This window comes from Melospiza melodia, chromosome 5, assembly GCF_035770615.1.
Source record: "Melospiza melodia melodia isolate bMelMel2 chromosome 5, bMelMel2.pri, whole genome shotgun sequence".
NCBI lineage: Eukaryota > Metazoa > Chordata > Aves > Passeriformes > Passerellidae > Melospiza > Melospiza melodia.
Window position 1 is genome coordinate 42,794,804 of NC_086198.1, and position 22,968 is coordinate 42,817,771.

The 22,968-nt window shown below is 45.9% G+C and overlaps 1 protein-coding gene across 1 annotated transcript in view; it reads right to left on the bottom strand.

The window, feature by feature from the left end:
• Positions 1-6,485: 6,485 nt before the first annotated feature.
• LOC134418634 (bifunctional heparan sulfate N-deacetylase/N-sulfotransferase 4) overlaps positions 6,486-22,968 on the bottom strand; it is a 66,695-nt gene continuing 50,212 nt past the window's right edge. The window contains exons 7-15 of the mRNA XM_063157195.1: positions 18,091-18,273; positions 17,106-17,202; positions 16,882-17,005; positions 15,846-16,020; positions 14,760-14,930; positions 13,323-13,432; positions 10,478-10,580; positions 9,174-9,673; positions 6,486-6,975 (exon numbers count right to left, since the gene is read on the bottom strand). Coding sequence (XP_063013265.1) covers positions 9,554-9,673; positions 10,478-10,580; positions 13,323-13,432; positions 14,760-14,930; positions 15,846-16,020; positions 16,882-17,005; positions 17,106-17,202; positions 18,091-18,273 — 1,083 coding nt within the window. The 3' untranslated portion in view covers positions 6,486-6,975; positions 9,174-9,553. The remainder of the gene's footprint in view (positions 6,976-9,173; positions 9,674-10,477; positions 10,581-13,322; positions 13,433-14,759; positions 14,931-15,845; positions 16,021-16,881; positions 17,006-17,105; positions 17,203-18,090; positions 18,274-22,968) is intronic.

Consider the following 22,968-nt stretch of genomic DNA (forward strand, 5'->3'; position numbering starts at 1 on the left):
AACTAAAGGTTACTTTTTGAATTTGCTGTTAAACATTTGCAAGATATTCAGAGGTGTGAGGAAAGGAGAAGTTGAATACTGTGCTAATTTCTAGCTAAATTTGACTAAACCTTAGCTAATTTCTTGGCAGAGCTTTCCCCACCTCCCCTTTTTCTTTTAATAGCTGTGTTTGGACTTGACAGTCTTAAAGGTCTCTTCCAACCTTAAGGATTCTCTGATTCCGTGATTTTATGGTAGCAATGAATTTGGGATTTTTACCCGCTGACAGGAAATGCTAACAGGAGACAAATAAAGCAAACTCGCTTTTGGCACTCTATACGTGATTATTAAATTTTGAGTTGGCAGCTGCTTTGAGGCACAATGCCTGATTTTGAGGTCTGTGTTCTTCATCTCTAACTTTTCTTTCAGCTCCAGGAGTTGAGAAAATTTGTTGGAATTTTCTGACCACCTGCTCTTATTTCCAGCCCTAATAGCCTTATTTCAGCTCTGTTCTGTGCAGCTCCACTCAGCAGAGCAGCTTTTCCTGCATGGTCCTCTTGAGTCGTCCTGGTGTTTGGGATCAGCCAAAGGATTTTAGGGCATTATGCTTCTTATTCCTGAAGCGGCGATTTGGGATTTTTAAGATTAACATGGCTTTTCCCTTTGATCCCTGTTTTCTCCATCAATCCCTATTTTCTCCTTCCTTCCTGTGGTGCTACAAGTGCAGATCTGGCCATGAGCCTCCTCTGCCCTGGCTGTACCTACAGTCATGGGGCTTGGTTTTCCAGAGGCTCCTCCTGAGCGTTCCCAGCCTGGTCGTGGTGCTGGCTGTCATCTCTGTTCCAGTGGATAAGGAAAGTGTTTCAACTCTGCCACCATAACAGGATTATGCTTTTAAACCCTCCACGATTCCAGCTCCAGAGCAGCATGTTGAGATCAGGTTTGGATTCCCACGGCTTCTGATTATTTTGGGAAGCTGGGGAGCGAGGCTGCGATTCGCTGCGCTAATTGTGGCGCCCGGAAGGGGGGAGCTTTGGCTTTCCCAGGCAGTCTGCAGCCAAAAAAAAACCCCTCTGTGAGCTGTCGGGGGGTCAGCACCTCCAGGGCTGTCCCTGTCCCTGGGTGATGCTGTGGTGGACCCCAGGAGCTCCCTCAGCACTGGGAGTTCCTGGTGAAGCTGTGCTAGGCTGGTTTGGCTTCCAGCAGCTGGCTCGTGTCTGAAAGCACCTCCAGCACTCTTCCAACACTTAGTAACACCGAGTATTCAAACCTGGTAATTGCTCCTGTGCTCCAGGCCCTGCAGAGGCACCTCTGGAGGCAGGCTGTCCAATCCCTGTGCCACTGACATCCCTTGGATGAGGACCCACTCTTTGCGCTGCTGCCAATTTTCTCCTACTCTCACTTGCTAAAATGATACATCTCAGTCACCTCTTAAATTAGATACAAGCTTAACCCTGTGACAGAGTTCATGAAACCTGTGTGCTGTTTCTGGAGAAGAGACTGGAATATGCTTTTAATTTGGGAAATGCCACAGGTGCCAGGTCAGTCAGCTGGATTTTATATAGCAATTCATAGGAACATGGATGGGTTTGGTTTGGAAGGGACCCTGCAGAGCATCTCGCGGGCTTGTTTTTCCTGAGGTGGTTTGCCAGGAGCCCAAATTTTCTTTTCCATAGGCAAAGTTCTGCCTCCAAAGAAGTGCTTTCTCCTTCAGGGATGTGTTACTCATTTCCTATTCACTGCTTTCAGTGATTTCTCCTTGGCTTTACAGTCTCCCCTCCATCCACACATCTCTGAGTGCAGGGATGGCTCTCAGCAGTGCAGCAAGCTGCATCTCCAAGCTTTCCCAGCACACACTTGCCTGCAGTGCCCAGCCTGTGATTCATGGGAAAGCCCTCTGTAATCCCAGTACAAGGAGCTGCAGAGTTTTCCTCTGTTCCTTTATTACACAGGAGGGTGGGTGTCTGCCCCACAATTCAGCTCTTCCATTGGAAAAACAACAAAGCTGCGAAGGAATAAATTATTGAGGCCATTAATCAACAGGTGTAAAATGGAAAAGGCAGCCAAAATGGAAGGGAATTGTCTGTGGGCAAAATAGACTCATTTTAAATGGGCACTAAAGTCTGTAATTGAAGGTGCAAGAGTGCAAAACTTAACACTGGAAGGAAACCAGAAAGTGGGTGTACTTATGGTTGGGCACTTATGAAGGGAGTTTTATTGCACATTACCAAATTTTATAATGTCTCCATTGTGTCACTGTTAAGTGTCCAGAATTAATATTCTTTAATGTGTAAAATAAAAGTGTGTTTAATATGCCAGTATTAAATAGGCCCATGGCAAAGTCAAGTCTCCGAGGAATATTTCTCCTTTAGCATTCAGTATTTTGTCAAAGAACATTTTATGAAAAAATCCCACACTAAGTGGGCTGCTGGTGAATGCTTCCCTTCCCTCAGAGCTCAGTTCCTCAGGGTGGTCTTTGTGAAAGGGGGCAAAAAAGAGTTTCCCATTTCCAAAGGACTGTGGATGGAAACAGCCTGGACAGGTCCGTGTGCAGGTGAGTCAGCACCTGACATTGGGGATAGGGGGATGAATTGCCCAACCTGTGCTTTCCTGACAGAACTGGAGCTGTCAGACTCTCAGAGCTGGAGAAGCACTGAAGTCTTGGTGGAGATTTTCTAAACGCTGCTGAGCTTTCCCAGAGGACTCACAGTTCTCTTCCTTAGGGATTTCCCTATAAACAAGCATCTGAATTTACAGCATTTCCCTGATTCCTGCCTCTGTTCTAGGCCCACTCATGGGCTCACCCTGCACAATTCACCTCATTCCCTGATTAGTGCTTGGCTCTGTGAGCGTGCCAAGCCCTAAGTAAAAGCACTTGGGCTTTATAAAAATATGGAGCTATTTTGGAAAAAAGGATCTGCAGCACTACAGGAATGGTGATTTAGGATCCACACTAAAACCTTCAGCTGCCGAGCAGGCTCCTGTGGCAATAAAAATCCTCTGTTCTACAGATGTTTTGCACACCAGAGCCAGAACACTGTCACAGGATGTCACCAATATAAAACATGTCTGTCAAAATTTTATGTCTTGGCTTGTCCCACGTGGGAGGGGGGAAAAATGGCTTGTCATGAGCTGGGCTTTAGAAAGAATGTGACAACGTGGTCTGTGTTAAAGCCCTGACACGACACCTTCCCACAGCAATCCAGGCAAGCCTCCAAATGCTTCTTATTCTGCCACTTCTCTAACATGGAGGGAAATAAAAGAGGCTTCCTGGCTGTGCATCTGACCTTTGGAGAAATGAGTTTTAGTGTTGTGCTGAGGTGCTTGTCCCTTCTGATTGTCCTGGCAGCTTTGGATTGCCTCCCTGTACCTTGCTAAGCTTTCATCCCCAGGTTTGGGATCATATCTTTTAAGAAGATTGAAGGGAATTAAGTCCCCAGGCTCAAGTCTCCTTTTCCAAGCAGCTGACAAATCGTAGTGTGTTCTGTGTGGCAGTTACTGGAAATAGCTGAAGTCTGCAGAGGGTGAGCCAGGATCCATAAAAATGTTCTTCCTAGTTAGGATGACAATTTATAGTTTAGCTGCAGCTCCCAGCCTAATGATGGCAGATTTACTCACAGTGCCATCCAGCTCTGCTGTGCTTTATGACCAAGGAGCTTCCCTGCATTGGAACACAGTGAAAACTGTGGGGATGATGCAGGAAAACCACGTCAGAGAGATCCTCAGCACTCTCCTAGAACACATTGTCTTAATTAACTAAAAGTCATAATCTAAAATAGGGATAACCTAAAAGTAATTGAAGCCTGTATGGTCTAGGCAATGAAAGGTGATGCTTCCCTGGGAGATCTGCAGTTTCCTCTGTGGAAGCAGGGAGCAGAAGTTAGCCAAGGAAGAAATTCAGTTGGGACTGAAATTTGCAGGTGAATGAATAAATGCTGATGATGAGAAGTAGCCCCAAGGAGTGTGGGTGAGTAGGAAAGCACAAAGGGGAAGCAGGCTACAGCACTTCCTTGTAGGAAGGCAGAAACCCCAAAATCTAAGACACAAAACTTTCTCCTAAAAGAAAAAAGTACCCAAAAGGTGATTTTGTGCCTTTTTTTTTTTTTTAGATCAGATTGCTTATGAAATATTAAATGCTTCACGTTGCAGAACAATTTCTCTTTGCTTACTTGGTGTGATTACACAAAGCTCTGCAGGAAGATGTGCTGCAGCTACAATGTCATTAAATAACATTTTCTGTTGGTGGGTCTATTCTCTCCTTCACCAGAATATTTAATTGCCACTGATGCTGATGGGAATTGAGAGCCTTTGGAGGGCGTGCAGATTTAATGTGGAGATGATTCCCCAGCTAAGGCAAACACAATGAAACAGGCACAGAGAGTTAAAGAAAAACTGTAAATAAATATCTGCCTCAGAGCAAGTTCTGAAAAAACTCATCTCCTCCAACATCCAGCTCTTCCTTGTAGCTCAGCTCCTCCTCTGAAGGGAAGCTAAATTACCAACAGGGGATGTGTGTTACAGATAAGTTCTGCAAGGCAGCAGAACATCCACCAGACTCTGAGAAGTGGCAAGTACAAAGTCAATTGAATGGCATGCAGTTATCTCCCAAATTATAAACCACACTTTTCCACCCCCACAGCATTTTATGGAATTGCAATTCAGATTGAGAAATCCCACTCCACCCGCTGCTGACCTTCTCCTGGCTGAAAATAACCTCTGAGAAAACCCCAGGATGACTCCAACTGCCAGCCCATAAACCCCCCTGACCTTCTGTGATGGAGACAGATTTGTGTATTAACGTGTCACATTCCCAGTCCCAAAGAAATAGGAGCACTATAAAACTGGCCCAGGTCTGGTTAGAGGGAGCTGCAGCAGGACAAACAGCTTTGCAAACCCAAAGTGGCAGATCTGGCTTTATTGAGATGTTTTAAATGTTTTTCTCCACACCCAGCAGCTGCAGCTGACTGAAATGCAAATATCAATCTGGTTTCCTGGGAAGTCTTTAATTCCTCATGAGCAGAAATAGGAGTATAAATTATATGCAGGATTCATTTCTGCCATTCTATAAATCAGTTGCTGACTGGGATTTGGATATTTACAGGCCTGACAAAGAGCTCTCCTCTCCTCTCCTCTCCTCTCCTCTCCTCTCCTCTCCTCTCCTCTCCTCTCCTCTCCTCTCCTCTCCTCTCCTCTCCTCTCCTCTCCTCTCCTCTCCTCTCCTCTCCTCTCCTCTCCTCTCCTCTCCTCTCCTCTCCTCTCCTCTCCTCTCCTCTCCTCTCCTCTCCTCTCCTCTCCTCTCCTCTCCTCTCCTCTCCTCTCCTCTCCTCTCCTCTCCTCTCCTCTCCTCTCCTCTCCTCTCCTCTCCTCTCCTCTCCTCTCCTCTCCTCTCCTCTCCTCTCCTCTCCTCTCCTCTCCTCTCCTCTCCTCTCCTCTCCTCTCCTCTCCTCTCCTCTCCTCTCCTCTCCTCTCCTCTCCTCTCCTCTCCTCTCCTCTCCTCTCCTCTCCTCTCCTCTCCCCTCCCCTCCCCTCCTCTCCCCTCCCCTCCCCTCCCCTCCCCTCCCCTCCCCTCCCCTCCCCTCCCCTCCCCTCCCCTCCCCTCCCCTCCCCTCCCCTCCCCTCCCCTCCCCTCCCCTCCCCTCCCCTCCCCTCCCCTCCCCTCCCCTCCCCTCCCCTCCCCTCCCCTCCCCTCCCCTCCTCTCCTTTCTCCCTGGACATAGGAAAAGCTCTTTACACAAACAGATCACCTCACAAGTTAGTTCAGGTTTCCAGGTTCTAGGAGGGAATAGTCTGATTCATTAATTTTCTGGGAGTAGTAAAATTTTTCAAGAATTCTGCTGTTGTTTTATTAAATAAGACTGAGGCAGGAAATTTGCCTGGACCTGGAAAGCCCGATGGAGAGCCAGCTGATTTTTAGGGCCTACAAGTATAGGGGCCCACAAGTTTGGGGTTTTTTGTTTTCCTGGGTTTTTTTAAACAGATTTAGACTCCTAAAATACTTTGGAAATTTAGCTACCTTTGAAAATTTGTCTACAAGCACCAGGCAGACCTGGAAAAAAGGGCAAAACTTGTGGTGAGATATCTGTAATGTCATTTCTAATTTGCTCAATGATAGAAGCTCTAGGGAGGTGGAATTAGCTATTCTGGAAGGTTTGTAGAACAAATCCTCGACTCTGCTATGATTTAACCTCATTCTGACACAGATCAGTAAAACAAATGAATATTTTATAATAAAAAATAGAAGCATTATGAGATTTTAGGGAGAGAAAAAAAGCTGTCTCACACTTCTGAATGCACAGTTTGAGGAATTTGCAGTAGCTGGAATCAGGGCCTTTCAAGATTCCTCAAACGGAGCAGAAGAAAATTATTTTTAATTAGGGCAAGAGCTTGCTTGGGGCTGCGTGTCCCTCTCCTGTGGGGTGCAGGGAGGCCAAACTTAGGGAGGGCAGGCCCAGATTTTGGCTCAGGAAATGGGAAGGAGGGTTTAAGGGAAGAAGCAAAGCTCTGTCTGTAATACACCATCAGAAGTGTTTATTCTGTGGCAGTGAGAAGAACCCATAATCAGCTGTGAGCACATCAATTATTTAAAACAATTCCAGCAAGTACAGCCCTTGACCTCCCTCACCATCCCCACCCCCCCCAACAAAAATACTTTGAGTGATCAAAATTTATTTTCATTCCTTCTGCTTCAACACCAAGTATTTGTTCAACTGGATTTGCTGTCATCATGTAGGAGGGGAAAGAAAAATTTGAGTAAAAAGGGCAAGACAGTGAAATTTTTCCTCAGGTCTATCAACAGGATGTCCTTTGCTCTGAAATACTGCAGAAATCATAGAAGTCTTATAAAAGTTATCCAGTCACTGGAGCACTGAACACTTCAGAATCTGTGTTGCTTGCAAGTCCTGATTTCTTTTTGGCAGCTTTTCTAGGTAGGAGAGTGATGGAGGAATCGAGTCTGTGGGCAGGTCCACACCTTTGCAGTCACACTAAAAGGATGAACTGGAACACAAAAAGAGAAATAAAGACAGTGTAAGAAATGTTGTCTGACAGGGAAATTCCTGTCCCATGAACACAGAGTTATGCAGAAAAACTCCAAACTTAGCCTTAGTTCAGTACAATCAAATTACCATTGGTCACTGCTGATTTATGTCCCTGCTTGACACAGATGTTGCACACTCACATTCCTGTTAGAAACATCAATTTTAAGCCTATTATGAACATAATTTGTTACTGATGAGAGCTAAATGAGTGGTTGATGTCTCTCTTTTGGGTGGCCCAGCAGAGGGGAAAGGAGCACCCCACCCCCTGGCTGTTCAGGGGATGAAAGATCCCCCATCTCCCTGCCTCATGTGGGGAGGGGGAGATGGAAGAGGAGCAAACACTCAGCTCCTGGTTCTGTATTCAGGGCACATCCCCACTGCCTCATTATCACATCAGAGAGCCTGGACCCATCAGCGCTTTCATTACACAACCTCTTCCTCCCCCAGGAATTTCTAATTCCGCCATTTTAATTTGTTTGGGGGACTCTCGGCAGCCTGCTCCCCTGTCAGAGAGGAAATTTGGTTTATTAGACAACATCTCAGAGCAGTTAATCCTGCAACTTTATTTTAGACCTTGAGAGGTCAATGCATAATTTAGAGGGGTTTGGATTCCGTTCTGATTGCTTCTTGCTCAAAGACAACCTCAGTTATAGGAGCTCAGCTTTCCCAAAGCTCTGCTTTCATCATCAGCTCTGCTGCCACGGGCCCTGACTCCCCTCCCTGCCCCACAGGGTCACATCCTGGAATTCTCATTTCCAGGGCAATGGGAGCAAACTGCAGCTGCAGCCCCCCTGCAGCACTGTGAAACTCTGAATTAAAGCCTGCAGCACAGGAATCCTGTGGCTTACAGACAGAAAGAAGGACCAGCACAGTCTTTCCCAGCCACAGCCCTCTTGCCTTCAATAATTGTTGCATTTTTGCTGCCTTTGTTTTGCTGGTCTGTAAGAATCCCAACAACGATGTGGTCAGTGACATAAAAAGGCATAAAAAAGCAAAGGAGATCATTTCCAGGCAGTTCACAAAGGCTCCTCTGTCACACGGTGGTGCAGAGAAATTCTGTGCTGGTGGGTCCTGTTACAAGTGGAGGGAGTGAACCTGGAAATAATGTTATTTCATCTTTGTGACACATAAAGAAGTCAATTCAAATGTCAGTTCTCAATGGAACATGAGGTCTCTCGGAAATGTGAGGCCCATTCAAACCTAAAAAATAAGAGTGAGGTATAAAAATATCTGGTGGATTTTTAGGACATGGTGCCATTACAGAGCTGAGAGCTGGAGAGATGGACTTCTTTCTAAACAAAAAGTTAAGAACAAGAAATAATTTTCTGGATTCTCTAGTGTTTGTCTCATTTCCTTGAAAAGCTCCTGAAACCAGTGTCATGTTTATTCAGCTTTTAATCAAGAGTGAGGCAGTCCTCTTCTAATTAAAGCTGAGCCAGTTTTAATGCATTTTAACAGCTATAATTCTATCAAATGCTCCATGTAGATACTCTTCTCTGACCAAGCCTTACTTATCCAGAGCTCTCATTATTCCAGTCATCTGTGGTGTTGCCAGTGCTCTAAGATAAGGGATTGTGGGTTTCTATGTCACATACAAATACATGTGTTTACCACTTCCAGATCTGAGGAATGACCTCCATCCAGGACAAGTAAGGAGTTTCTGCCCTGCCTTGCTGACCTTGCCCCCACAGCTCTGAGAACCAAGCACAGTTCATGTCATATTTCTGGTAAACCACCCTTTCATTTCCCTGTGGGCACAAAAAGCAGATATTTAAAAGTGAGTGTGTGTCTGATCTAGAGATACACAAGGCAGATATTCAGGAGTGAAGATATGTATGTCATACATGTTTGTGTGATATACAGGGGCTGTGTTTGTCCTTTCGACTCCATAAAAGTCTACAGGAAGGGTTTGTGCTCCGGCACACTGTTTGTGTCCAGAACACTGAAAAAGGTAATTAAAGGTACTTTTCTGCACCAGTTTGCAGACTGAGACCCTAAATGACTCACGCAGTGTCTGAGGTTTCAAAAGCACAGCGCTGCTCAGCAGACAGAAGCTCAGCTGTCAATAGCAGGCTGCAGGCAGTGCCCGCTGCACGGCCTGCTGGGAACATGAAAGGATTTGCAAACAAAGCGGGAAAAGCCCAGCGCATGACCAACCTCCCAGTCCAGCGAGAGACGTTCCCATCCTTTGCCCGTGTCCGGACAGACTGCAGTTTGTCCGTGCGGTGTCCGTCCGTCCCACGCAGAGTTCCTGGTGCCCCCTGAAGGGAGGAGCGAGGCTCGGCGCGGCCCCGGCCGGGATGCAGGAGGAGCGGCCGGGAGGCGCCCGAGGGGCTCGGTGCCGCTCCGCCGGCAGCGCGGCCATTCCAACACTTGTCGGGCTTGGGTTTGGGGCTTTTTATGTATTCTCCTGTGGTTTGTCTGGATTCGCTGGGAAGGGCGCGGTCCGTGAGGTCCTGTCCTGACGATGCCGAGTGAGCCGGAGGAGCGGGAGGGTGCGGGCGGGCAGGGATGCGCCGGGCCGGGCGCCCCCGGTGCTACCTGACCTTCTGCAGCTCCTGCCGCAGCCACGAGGGCAGCGGCTGGCCCAGCCTGTGCAGCAGCTTGGACAGCTCCACGTTGTGCTCGCGGTAGTAGCTCGACAGAAACGCTCGGGACTGAGAGGGGGGAGAAACAAACCAAGATCAGGTTAAAGGAGACCCCCCCCGTAATGGGTTAAAACTTTAAGTTTGTTCATCCAAGCTGACAAAGTAATTCCAGTAAGACTGTTGCAACATCTCTAGTTTGTTTAAGTAAATTTCCAGACTTTAAAAGATAAGGAAGATGAAGCCAAAAGACAATAGGTTTCACAAACATTTGTTTATCTGTTTAGTAAACTGTTAATATGGGTGGGGGGTTTGCTATGATTGATAACACAGTATCAGCTTATCCGCTCAGTAAACCTAAAATTCCAAGAACTCAGCAGATTGAACCTAAAAATTCCAGGAATCAGACAAAGGAAAATTACCAACCTTCTTCTTCAGACCCCGGGAGGTGGACTATGACCACCTAAACACAAAAGAAGAATATGCAGAGTACTTCACATCAGCCCGGAAGAAGGACTGTATAAGAACTCCACAGAAAATCAGAAGAGTGCGGCAGTGTCAGAGCGGAGACTCTCCTGTCGCCCAGCGCGCCCGGGGCGCTGACTTTGCCTATTATCGCTTGCTCTATCAATTAATAAATTCCATGTTATTTGGACTTATTAGTCGGTGATTCATTCCCCACCGCAACTAACCTATAACACCCCCCACAAATTGGCTCTCACAGGGGGAACTCAATGCCCTCTCTTCCAAAGCTCGAGTTTCTGATTTTTAAAAACATCAATCCATTGAAAATACAACAAAGGGGGGAAAGGAATCAGTGTGTTTATTTAAGGTCAGTATTAAAACTGCTCCCATAAATTTCCGAACAGCCCTTACCTCTTGGTCCATTGGTGGGTATTTCCGACCTTTGCTTTTCCCCAGGCACTTTGTTTTCCCTCCTTCCAATAACTGGCACCAGAAGCCTTTCTGAGGGTCAAACCTGTGGAGGATCATATCTTTTAAAAGACCTTGCTACAGAAACATTTCCTGGCTACTGAGACATCAGTGTTAGCCCAAAATTAATGCTGCACACATCTCCCTGGATGACTGGAATTCTGAGGACAGAGGGGGCAACCTGTACAAACTCTGGGGATTCATTTTTTCCCACAAATCTGCCTTGGAAGTGTCTAAAGGCAGGAAGTTTTTCCCACTACCTGCACTGGGTAATTTTTGTTGTCCTTGTCCAGCCCGCAGGGTGATGTGCAGGTCTCCTGAGGAAGCGCTGCTTGGGTGCTGATGATTTAACCTTCCTGAGGAAGAAGCTGGCTGCTCCCTATCACTGCATCTCAATACCATTTTCCTTCCTAGGGCGGCATTGTAGCATAAACACTGTCTTAGCAGCCTTATCTGAGCCATGCCATTTGATTGTGGAGTCTGAAATGCAGAGATAGAAGGGGTTTGGATGAGGGCTTGGAAACGGGCTTGCTGAGGAACGAACGGCACCACGTGGCGTCGGGTTTGGAATTTACTGCTCCGGGACTGGAAGCAGCCATAAAACATGCAAACACTGCTCATTCCTGCTGCTCAGCAGATGTTTGAGAGGGATGAAAGATAATTGGCTGGAGCACAGAGTTAATTAGTTACACACCACCTTTCTGCCCCTGCCCTGTCCCTACGATATGGATGCAGAAGTGAGTGAATTTCAGGAGAAGGGTGAACCTTCTCCATGGGTTTTTTCTTGCCCAGCCTATTAATGCAGCCTGACCTTTGTTTCCTAAATTGTCTCTGCAGCTGTATCAATTAAAAACAAATAAATCATTGATTAAATGGGTATATTGATGATAGATTCATTTCTGCTTTGGCCTTTCCCATCTGCTCCCTGCATGGTGAAGTGCTTTAGCTGCCTTGCATTGATTTCCCAAGAGGAGCAGCAACATCATGTGCTGGGTAAAAGGGAAACTGCAAAACTATGCCCCAAACAATCCTTCTGCCTCAGAAGCAGCTTATTGAACATTATGATGTGCAAATTTGGGAAGGGGAAAAGAGGGTGAGACAGTTCAGGCTGAATTCAACTCTCTGTGTTCAGAAATCACAGAACTCTCAGGGCTTCTGTGAATGTAATTGGGCACAGTGGAGGTATTTATTTAAAAATAGTGATAGCCCTAAGGCTGAAGCTACAGGGGAGCGTTTTAGAGCTGTCAGCAGCAAGCCTTGGAGGCCTGGTTATCTTCCCTTCCCTGCAGAGGAAGCCTGGGGGAGAGGCAGGGTTCTGGGAAGGCAGTACCTGATGCCAGAGGCAGGGAATGCCTGGGAGAGCAGAGCCAAGAAATGCCACCATGAGGATCTCTCTCTCACTCTGACAGAATGTAGCAGCCCTCCAAGGGAGAACACTTTCCTGAGCACACTCCTCTCATCCTGTCTTTTCCTCCAGCCCTGCCTCTGTGCCCCTCCGCTCCCCTCCCATGGCTCCCTTCTGCCTGGCTTGATTTCCCTCTCCTGAAGGACTTTCACACAATTACTCAGGGTGATGGACTTGTTGCCCAGTGCTGCTCACAGGCCTGGCTCCTTAGGCTGCTTCCTGACGCCTTTAGGAATGTGTGCTGTGCAGTGGTTAGGCAGTAATGAATAGGAACAATCCTAGGCAATCTTTTCCCCTTTGACAAGCCCTGCCAGAAAGCAGCTACACACTTTAATGCATTTTCCCCTTCCATCCCAAATCCATGCAGAAGTGAGGGCTTCCACAGCACATTTGCATTCTTGATGCCTCTAAACAGGGAGTGCATAATTTTATGGATCTGTTTACAATCCATTTTTCCTGTCCAAACCAGTATGAGAGGCCAAATTTCTTCCTGCTGTGCGACTCCATGACTTTAATTTAGTTCCAGCAAGGAAGATGTATGTCTGTGGGTGTGGATTTTAAAAACCCAGCAGAAGGCACTGCAGATGTGCAGTTGTGAATTGTTCAAGCATCAATAGCTCAGCTCTGTGATCAGACTCCTCCTCCCCTCCACCCTCTTTGGAAACTAATGACTTTAAAAATTGCATTCTGAAATCCAAAATTCTTTCTCTAGAAAAAGGTTTTGGCAGAGCAACTTCCTTAAGCACTGAAGTCTTACTTTGAACCTGTGATATAAATAAGCTGAACCCTGCCAGGAGAGGAAACATTAAATGGAAATTGCAAGCAGAGAGGAGCAGTGTGGGGCGGCTGCAAAGTCTGTGGTTGTGTTTCCCTCAGGATCAGCCTGCAGGGAAGGTGAAGCAGAGGCTGTGCTGCTTCCCACTCCATGTGCTGGCTCAGGGGCTTGGAAAAGCAGTGCCAGGCTTCTCAGGCCACAGATATCCCAGGGCTGGGGCTGTAAGAGATGATGCTCCTCACACAGGGAGGCTCAGGGCAAAAGCTTCTTACAATTTTCTGCTGGACTACGAGGGGAGAGGGGAATTCAGCCCACTCCCTCCCCTGCAGGAGTCTCAGCTGTACATGGAAATGCAGACAGGAAGATGGGATTGGGGAATGAGTGCTTCTCACCCAGCCTCTGCCATCAAGCTCCTTTGGAATGGTGAAGGCAAACTTTCCACACCTGACACTGCAGGCTTCAGCTCCTGGACACTGATGGGAAAGAAGCCCAGGCTTCTCCAAGTTATTGTTGTCCTGATGTGTTTGTAATTAGTAATGCAGGGATCCTGGTGGGAAGGGATGTGCCCTGGGACCCCACAGGGCAGATAAGAAAGGGAATACACTCACGTTAGGACTTCAGAGTAATTGTAGTGAGGAGAGACTCCCAGAAACTTCTGCACTTCATCCATCACAGTAGCAGGGTCACTTCTCAGCTGCTGTCCATCAATAATGAGCAACTGCAGGGGAAAATATGGCACTGATTTGGAAACAGGACTATGGGTAACCAAAAAATGGCATTATTTCATTTCTGTGACAACCTGGATTTAAATTAGCTTTAAATGACTTTGTACAGTGCTAAAAGCATTCATGTGGATGAACCCCTTTTTAGGTTTGATTTTTACTTTGTTGAGTTGGATTTGCATAGGTGGGCACCTTGTAACTCTGAGTGTGCACCTTGTTCAAATGCAGGAGTTAAACCTCCCAAGCCAAACCTGACACTCAGACAACTCTGAGAAAAGAGATAAGGAAAGGATGTAAAATATTGTTGAGGTTTACGATGTGTCTGTTGGAAGTCCTGAGGAGAGAAGGCAGCAGCTCCAGGTGAGGGCAGAGGAGGAGCCCAGGGAACAGGGCATGGGATGCTCAGCACCCTCTGCATGCTCAGTTTGCCAGGACATCCCCCTCTCCTCTGGAGGAATAAGCTGGGATGTGGTGGGCAAGGAGGAGACGTGGCCTGTTGGCTCCCAGGGCAATGCTGCCCTTGCTGCCAGCTCAGCAGATCTGGGCGGGACTCCTCCCCATTTATCAAAGAGTACAAAGGGCAGAGGAAAGAAAGAAGTAAATGGCTGAGATTTCCTCCCTTCTCGTGGAAACGGGATTGACCTGCTTCTCCTCTCTTTAGTACAGCTGAGGCTGGATAAAAAGAAAAATCAGGATTGCAAGAAGACAGAGCTTCTAATTCTTTTTGTTGTTTGGTTTGGTTTTTTTTCCCCCAGGTCCCTGACAAAGTAGGCAATGCTCAGCTCTGCCTCCTTTCAGCACATTCTGTCCCACCCAGGGCACACTCTGGGGATCCTTGCTGATGACAGAGCCTTTTCCAGCTTTGCCTGACAGGAGGCACAGGCATGAGCTGCCATGTGGCCATGTCCTTGGATAAGGAGTGTCCATGCATGTGCTTTGCAGTACTAAAATGTTTGCTTTAGGTTATTTTATTATTTTATTATTATTAGGTTATTATTACTTCAACAATGGAGGTATTCTTTAGATCTATGCCTTTAGGTAAACTTTTCACAGCGAAGTTATAAAAGACAATGCAATAAAATATCTGAAGGAAGAGGGGGCAAAAGAAGGAATCTGTGCTCCAGCTCTAAGAAAGGCCAATTCCATCTGAGGATCAAAGACGTGAAGCTTTCTATGATGGGGACTGACTAGGGAGCAGGATGAAATTTATATTTCTTAAAAGCCCTGGCTCGAGGTGTGACGCCGCGGCTTTCCCGGGGCGCAGGAGCCTCGGGACAGCTTCGGGCCGTGCCAAGGGCGGCCAAGCCGGGCGGGCTCCCTTACCTGAGCGGGCGGGAAGTGCGAGAGCCACCTGTGGATGTGCAGCGCGTACCAGCCGGGCTCCAGGCAGCGCCGCTGCAGCGCCCGCAGCTCCGGCGGCGCCCGGGGCCCGCCCGCGATCACCTCGTAGAAATCGAACCTCAGGGCGGCGGGGTCCTCGTGGGAGCGCTGGTGCTGCGGGAACGCAGGGAAGGAAATACGTGCAACGGTATGGATGCTGCAGATGAAGCCTGAATTCTTAAAAATCTTAAAAATCACTGCTTTACTGCTTTGCCTCGGCAGCTGGAAAGCTGCCAGTGAGACGTGACCCGGTACAAGCTGCAGCCCCTGGCCGTGCTTTGCTCCTTGCAGAACTAGCTGGCGGGATCAGAAATTATGTATTTCATGCTGTCCCAGTGTTATTAATCCCAGGCTATTTTAACACTGCATTTAGTGTTTCCTTTATGTGTTTGCCTATGCCATTTTCACAAGCATGACTATATATTTCCCTAAAAATAGAATTTTTAAGTAGTGCAGATTTTGTTATGGAAGGGTGTTGGCTCAGTAAAAGGCAAAGAAGAGCATCCTGGAGTTTCCTGGGGAAAACAACAGGCTTGCTTTTGTTTCCAAGCAGAGAAAAAAGCCAGTGTCTCCAGTCACAGCCCTTTTTACCTCCTTGGAAACTTCAGGAGACACTGGGTGCATCTGAGCACGGTTGCAGGCTGCTGAGCACACACTGGGGGAAGGGGAGTGGGGCCAGAGCTCAGCATTAGGAGCTCTGATTCCCTGGCTGGGCCATGCTCCTCTTCCCTGTGTATCTCCCTGGGCATGGAGCCCTGCTCTCCCTCTGTGCCCTGTCAGCTGTAATTGAGACTGAACTGTTTGATCCCAGCTGGTGGCAGCTCTGTGCTGGGAACTTCCATCATTCCCAACACCAGTGTCACAGGTGCCAGCTGCACAAGGTGGCATCCAGCACCCTCCTGCTTCCACGGGGTGCCAAGGCTGTGCCACAACTCCCATTATTGCCCAAGGACACAGGTTCCCACTGATGCCACCACCATCCCCTGGCAGTGGCCCCACTGTGCATTCCTGGGGCACAGAATTCCATACCTGGTACCAGGAGTAGGCGCGGTCCGACGGGTCAATGAGGATGGTGATGATCTTGGCCTTGGGGATGAGGGAAGCAGCTCTCCTGGGAGCTTCCTCAGAGTGGAAATAGTTGGCACTCTTCTCAAACAGGAGGTCGGTGGTGGTGTTGGAAGGAGTGGGGAAGAATTCCATGTACCTTGGAGGGGAAGAGACTTGTCAAAATGAGCAGAAGCACAACAGGGTCATGGCCCCATGCTTCCCATTTCATGGTGGGTGACAAGGTGAATTTTCAGACATAATTCTCAAGAAGCAAAATTTAATTTTTCAGCTCAGCCCAGACTGGAGTAATGGGAATGCATCTTGGCTCTTAGGTGGTGCTGGTAATAGCTAAAGCCCTCATGAAGTCTGGTAATTAGGTTTTTCCTGTGATGGATGGGATTTTTGCTAATAACTTCAGTGTCAAAGGGATATCTTTCACCAGTTTGGAGTGAGTTCAGTTTTAGCTGCAGAAAAAAATTGGGAAAAGCTTCAAAATGTCAACATTTAATGTCAACATTTAAATGTCAAACTGTTTAATTTTAACATTGTTGAAGTACTTCATTTTGGGACTGACACATTTTTGCTTTTGGACACTTTCAGAACTACATGATTTGAATTTTGGCTTTGAATGGTCTTTTCCATTTAAAATTGATTGGATGGATCCTTGTGAAGAGATAAATGGAACCTCACTTCATGAAAAGCCACTTTGGAAGGAACAGAGTGTAAGTCAGTGCAGCTACAGCTATGACAAGACAGAGATGTTACTCATGACAGAACTGCCTCTTGCATTTGTTTGTGTGAAAACTCAGAAAATCCTTACTGTAATATCTAAACAAAATTAGGGGCTTGATTAAATGCCCCATCATTACCAATTAGATTCTCTTTCCATCTAATAATAATTCCCAGCATAACAAATTCATCCAGTAATTAAGGGGATGTCACACCCGCTCCTGGAATTGTTCCACTGTGATTTCCCATGCATTAAGAATGAACACCTCGATTTTGTCATTCTCCTTACCAGTCAATTCCCTTGTGGTAGTTGTTGCCATTGAAGAATTGAACTTCCTCAAAAGTTTTTGGGCTGGGGAGATTGCTGATAATGGAAGGGTGCATCAGAAGGAATAAATACAGGGCTGTTGTACCTATGACAATGAAAAGAGGTGCCATTAGGAAATATTAAAAAATTAAAAAAGGACCTTTGACTCTGTAGAAACTTTTAAAAGCTCTCCTTGTGCTCCTTACCTGTTTTCTGGGGTCCTATCACCAGGAATTTGGGCAGGTGGTCACAAGTTTTGTCTCTGGACCAAATATCCCTGTGTCTCTTATCGTCACACGGGTTCTGAAGGACAAAAGGTGGTGGTGCCCATCACACTGGGAATCTGAAACCTCTGCAGGGTCTGAGTGTTCTGCACTAATGCCAGAGCCCTACACTGAGCAGCAACACCCCACAGTGTGTGTACAGTGGTTTTGAATGACTGAGGACAAGGTTCAGTCACTAGCAGAAAAGAAAAAGAAGGGGGAAAAAAATTGGAACATTGATTTAATCAAATTTCCATTTGAGGTTCAGATGGAAGCCTCTGGATGGCTTTGAGGCATTACTTTTTGAGCTGTCAGAGTGGTTCTGGATGCATGGGGCTTAGTGCCAATTTTAATTTACGTGAGAATGCAAAAGGGAAGGACAAAATAGAAATGTGGGATATTATCAATCTCCTTAGCTTTCTCCTACCTATGAATGCAAAATAAAAACCTGTGAACAAAAGGCCCTGCAGAAGAGGTTGGGACTGGCTGCTCTTCAAAGCAGTTACCATACAGATGCTGCTTTTGCAGAGGTAACAGAGGATACACTTTGCTGGTGAATAAAATTAACTAAATATGATGGATAAAATTATCAGCTGAACAGAATTGCTGCAGCCCAGTGAAAATATTGTAGATTTATACTTCCTTTGTAGCTGGGCCAAAAATTATAGGGGAAATTTTCTGCACCTTTTTGCAAGTGTAAGCCCTAAATAACTGCACAGGTTTCCTTGGTGCCCTCCTGGATTTAACCCTGTGTAACCACAAGCTCAGTGTGGCTCACAGTATTCCAGGTAGAAGAGGCAGGTACAGGTAACCATTAGATGACAGTGTTGAACTCACATTCCCACGCTCGAAAAAGGCTTTTTAGAAGAAAAGATGCTCGTTCCAACGAGGGGATTGCAGCAGGAGGAGGGAAAGGAGGTGCCTTTACCTGCCACAGGGGGTCAGTCTGCTCGGGGAAGAGCTGGAAGTACTTCTGGGCCAGCTGCACGGGGGGCAGCGTCTGCAGCCTCAGGTTCGTGGAGCTCCTGACAAAGCTGGCGAGGTTGGCAAAGGTGTAGAGGCCCAGGCGGTCGTTGCCATAGTTGGACAGGTGGGTCATGAAAATGCTGATCTGGGGGCAAGAGGAGCCTTTCAGGCGTGGCACACTACAAATCCAATTTGCTGTCCCCCCCCGGTGCTGGCTGGTGTGCCTAGAATAGCCTGGCTGTAAGTAAGGGAATAAATTCTGACACAAACACTCCCAGGCTTTGTGAAGGATGGTATCTCAGCTAAGTATCTCTGTCTTCATGTTCTCCTTAAAGCTGATATAACTTCTTGTTATCAGCCTTTACGTGGCCACTGCCTTGTAGATCTCATGATTTATTTCAGAGGAATAAAGAGAGTTTATAAGAATAACGTGACAAATGTATTTCCCAGCGTTTTCTTTCCACGAGGTGATTAAACTCAGTTTTGTGGCTGTTTTACCTGTAGATTGTAATTTTTTACTTTTATGAAAATGGCACCAAACTGAATGTTGTCACTTGGCTGTTTTAGTGAGTGCAGTGGCCTGAGCTGGGATGGACTGACAGTGAAATGGGATCACAGCTGCAGGCAGATTTGGGGGACTGAAGCAACCTCATTCTGAAGAAATGAGCTGTCAGCAGTGGGGACACCTGGCAACAGTGGGGACACCTGGTTCCCAGTAAATGGTTTGCTCTGCGCAGAGATAATTGTGTCCAGGTGAGCCTCATCTGAGATGATTAGGAACGGGAGAAGTTTATAAAGTCACATGCAGGACAGTGGCTGTGCTTTCTTCTTTTGGAAGCTGCTACAGGAGTTGTGTTTAGGTCAGTGCATTCTGAGTTTGTAAATTCAAAATGAATGGAATTGAGGGTTTCTGGGTTGTTTTGAGCAATGCCTTGCCCAACCCAGGCCTGAGGGACAGTGTTTACGCAGCACTCCTTTGGAGCCTGGGCTGTGGGTCAGATATGCTTGAGACAGGCTCTGAAGTACCTCTGTGTGTGTCTCAGGAGGGTTTTTAGCAGTGATCCACCTGCAGAAAAGCTTTCCCTCCTGCAGGTTCCTGCTCTGCTGTCCCAGGCTTGTCCCTAGTCCATCAGGGGATGAGAAGCCACCAGCTTCCCAATCTCACCCTCTTGCTGTGCCAAGGTGGTGCTTCTTTAAGCACCAGCCCCCCGTGCTTGGAAATGTGTCCATCAGTTCGTTAAATTATTAACAAGGAGCTTTTAGTGCTCCTCCAAGGGGGAGACAGATGGAGCTTAGGAGAAAGTGTCCCTCATGGCTCCTCTGCAGTGGGATGGCATTCTGCACACTTTATGCCACAAAAGGTAATTTATTCTTCCCTTTTATTCTGCTCTGGGCCCGGGCTAAGCAGAGATTGGAAGCTGTACAAGTTGTTTTTTTCTGTGGATTGATTTGGTGGATTCCAGTTCTTGTGCGTTTTATGACCCAAAGTGTTTGACATAAACAGAGTGACTCTTAAAATTGCCCTGAACTTGGTGCATGTCCCTAAGTACTACCCCAGAAACCATAAGGAAAGTAATAAATCATCCTCTTCTCACAAAATAAACCCCAGCCAATGCAAACAGATCCTTGCTAGTTCAACTCCCGCAAATGTGCAAAGTTCTTCCTGTAAACTGTTTTAAAGTGCTGAAAAGGAAAACATTTGTAGGGAATGTTGCTGGAGAATATCACCTTGTTGCTGGAGCATTTGTTTGATGAGTGCTAAATGACATTTAATGTTATTGCACCAAATGAAGTATGCAAGTAAATCCGTGTGCTCCTTGTGCTTTGTTTACACTTGAAAATGGATGAGATTGTTTTCAATGTTAAAATGTACTTGTAGGAGAAGAGTATTAGCTTATTCTAGGAGTTTCATTTTGCTGCAAACCAATTTAAAAGATCCAGTTAATCGCTCTTCATGGAGTCAAAAGATCTTGGACACTCTTTTGACTTCTTTTGCTCCAGTGGTCTTTTTGGAAGTGAAAAAGCCCCAGATATGATGCATTATTCATGGAGTAAAATGGGATTTAATTCTTTGCTGTCTACCTCCAAATCACTGGGGATGAAAGGTGATGGGTTTTAACTGCTCACTTTAGAGCATGGATGATCGCAGATTGTTTGCAAACTAATGGCAGGACCATCGCACCCTCTCACTGTTTGCTTTTTGTCTCTAGGGCTATTTCACATCACTTACATCTAGAATTTAGATATACAGTGTTTTCTCTATATGGAATCTTGTTTTCTCTATATGGAATGTTTGTATATGCAGGCTTGTGTTATAGAAAATGAAACCTACAGTAGTTAGTAGAGAGAAACAAAGGGCTTCAAAAAAAACTATTTTGAATAGAAACCAGTGGCTTGAAACTGTATTCTCTACTCAGAGTTTGTGTGCTTGCTCTGGATGCACTGCCCTATTAATTCAGAATAAAGCGCTTTTTTCCTTCTGTAACTGCCAGACTTAGCACAGCTTTACCTAAAAGCACTTGGTTTTGGACAAAGATTAGCCACCTGCCTCTGGAGGGCACAGCTGGAGTGCATCACAATCTCAAGGATGGCAATTCTGTGTTGGGAATAAAAGATTGGCTGATTCCTTTCTGTTGCTGTCTGAAACTCTCCCTACCCATCGATCAAGCACTTGCAATGAAAAAATCCATTAGGAAACTTAGGTATAAATGTGTTCCACCTCATCTTCTCAGCCACTCCACAATTAAATAGGATCAATGTTCCCCTTTAGTAGGTCATTTCCTCCTGCTGCTTGGCCCATTGCTGGAAAGCCCAGGAGCCAGAGTTGGGTGTCATGTGGGAATTCCACTGTTCTGAGAGGAAATGGATGTTTAGTGTCTTTAGCTTTTTTAAATAAGGTTTGCCAGAAGGGAGGAGTTAATGTGTGGATTCTTCTGCAGCTAGGGGGAGGCTGGGAGGGAGAATTTTGTGTTGACAAAGCACTAATTTTAATAATGACAAATGGCTTCTCTAGAATTCAGCACTATTCATATTCATGACCCTTCTGCTGCTGAAGCAAAATCATTTATATGCCTGAAAATAGCACTTTTTTTTTTTTTTTTTTTTTCTTAGTTTTGCTCTCTTTCCACTCTGCACATCTGTTTATAATTTAATACTCTTGACAGGATAATCAAATATTTTCCAAATATAATATCTCTAAAGAAAGCAACAAAGTCAGTGTTTGGACAGAAATATTTTTGTCTTTGATTGAAGGGGAAACAAAAGCACGGAATGGCATTTTATTTCCTGTGCCCATATTCATTACTGTGTCTGCTCTCCACCTTGAGTGCTCCCAGGATGGGAGTTGGAAGCTGCTGTCCAGCAGTGGTGGGAAGTGGCCTTGGGACAGCTGTACAAATGCTGCAGAGCCTCTATGCTCTTTTAAAATTCCCTATTGGAAGAGCAAAATTGGTTCTCATTTACCCAGGAACGCTTTCTGCTTTTCCATTGTTTAGTTGGCAGGATTAAATGAATTCCTCAGTATTGACAGAACAATCTTGTGCCTTGTTCCTTTCCTTCTGAGAATACAGTTCTTAGGTTTGATTTTTTTTTTTTTCCTGTTATCTCTCCAAGTTTTGCTTCTAAAGTAAAGGCCAAATCATGAGCACATTCCAACACAGCCACCGCTCCCCCGATCATATACATTTGTGACACCTCATGATGTGTGGGGTTCCAGATGAAGAAAACTGGTTGGGAGGTTCTAATCCATTAGTTATATATATTGGTTTTTTTCAAAGCCTGGAAGTAGAAAAAAGAGGGGTTTTAGTTTTTTTCCCCTCTCAGCACATGCTTTGAGAGGCTGTGAAAAAAGTAACTACTGCTTCTGATGAATTTGTGCAATTGGTGTGTAGCTGGGTGAGGGTGGAAGATCTGAATGGAAGTTTTATGGCTGTTCATTTGTCACACTTGTGCAAGTGATCAGCAGCACAGCTAATTGTAGCCAAAGCTGCTGCCACTCACATCTGTGGGCCCCAGGAAGCCTTTGCAGAAGTCTACAGCAATTCAATTCTCTTGTTATTTCCATTTTCTAGTGAAATTAATGATACAGGAATTTGTTTTCTTGCCATCTGTGTTTTCTCATTGAAAAGACTTCCTCAGACTATAAACTCTCTCTTAAAAAAGGAAATAAATCTACTCAGTTCAGACTTAAGGACAAACCCAAGTTCAAATTAAGGAAATAAAGCAGATTGCAGGGGTTTTGGATACTGTTGGTTTAGGTCAAGCTGAACATGAGGCAGAGCTGTGGAGGACAAGGGACATGCAGGCAAAAAGAAGCCCAAAGGATGATGACTTTGGATAAGTGCCTATAAATGACAGTTTGTCTGCCATTTCTCTTTAGACATGTGGTAAATGAAAATCTGCTTCTAACTGGGCTTGGAATGATGGGAGGAATGATGTCTCTTATCCCTGATATGACCCTCTGTAATCTCCAGGGCGGAAGAAGGAAACATTCCCTGGCATTCCCTATGGACCCCAAGTTACAGAACAAGTGTAAATCATTCTGTTTATTCTGAGCACTCCTATAAAAACTAAGAAAGAGTTTTCACCAGGATATTTTCTTTTGAGCTGCAAAGAAATGCCTGGCAAGTTACTATAGGCTGGAGATGCAGGAAATTTATCATTTGTTTTTATAGCATTTCTACTGTCATGTTGCTATCTTAGCAGTTTTCTGACTGCTCTGGGTGATAGAGTGTTCATAAATGATGATTAATTAATCCAGTTTGGTGGCCTACTCTGAGCAAACAAACCTCAGAGTTAATTTAATTCTCCACTCTTGGTTTCAGAGAAAAAAAAAAGGCAG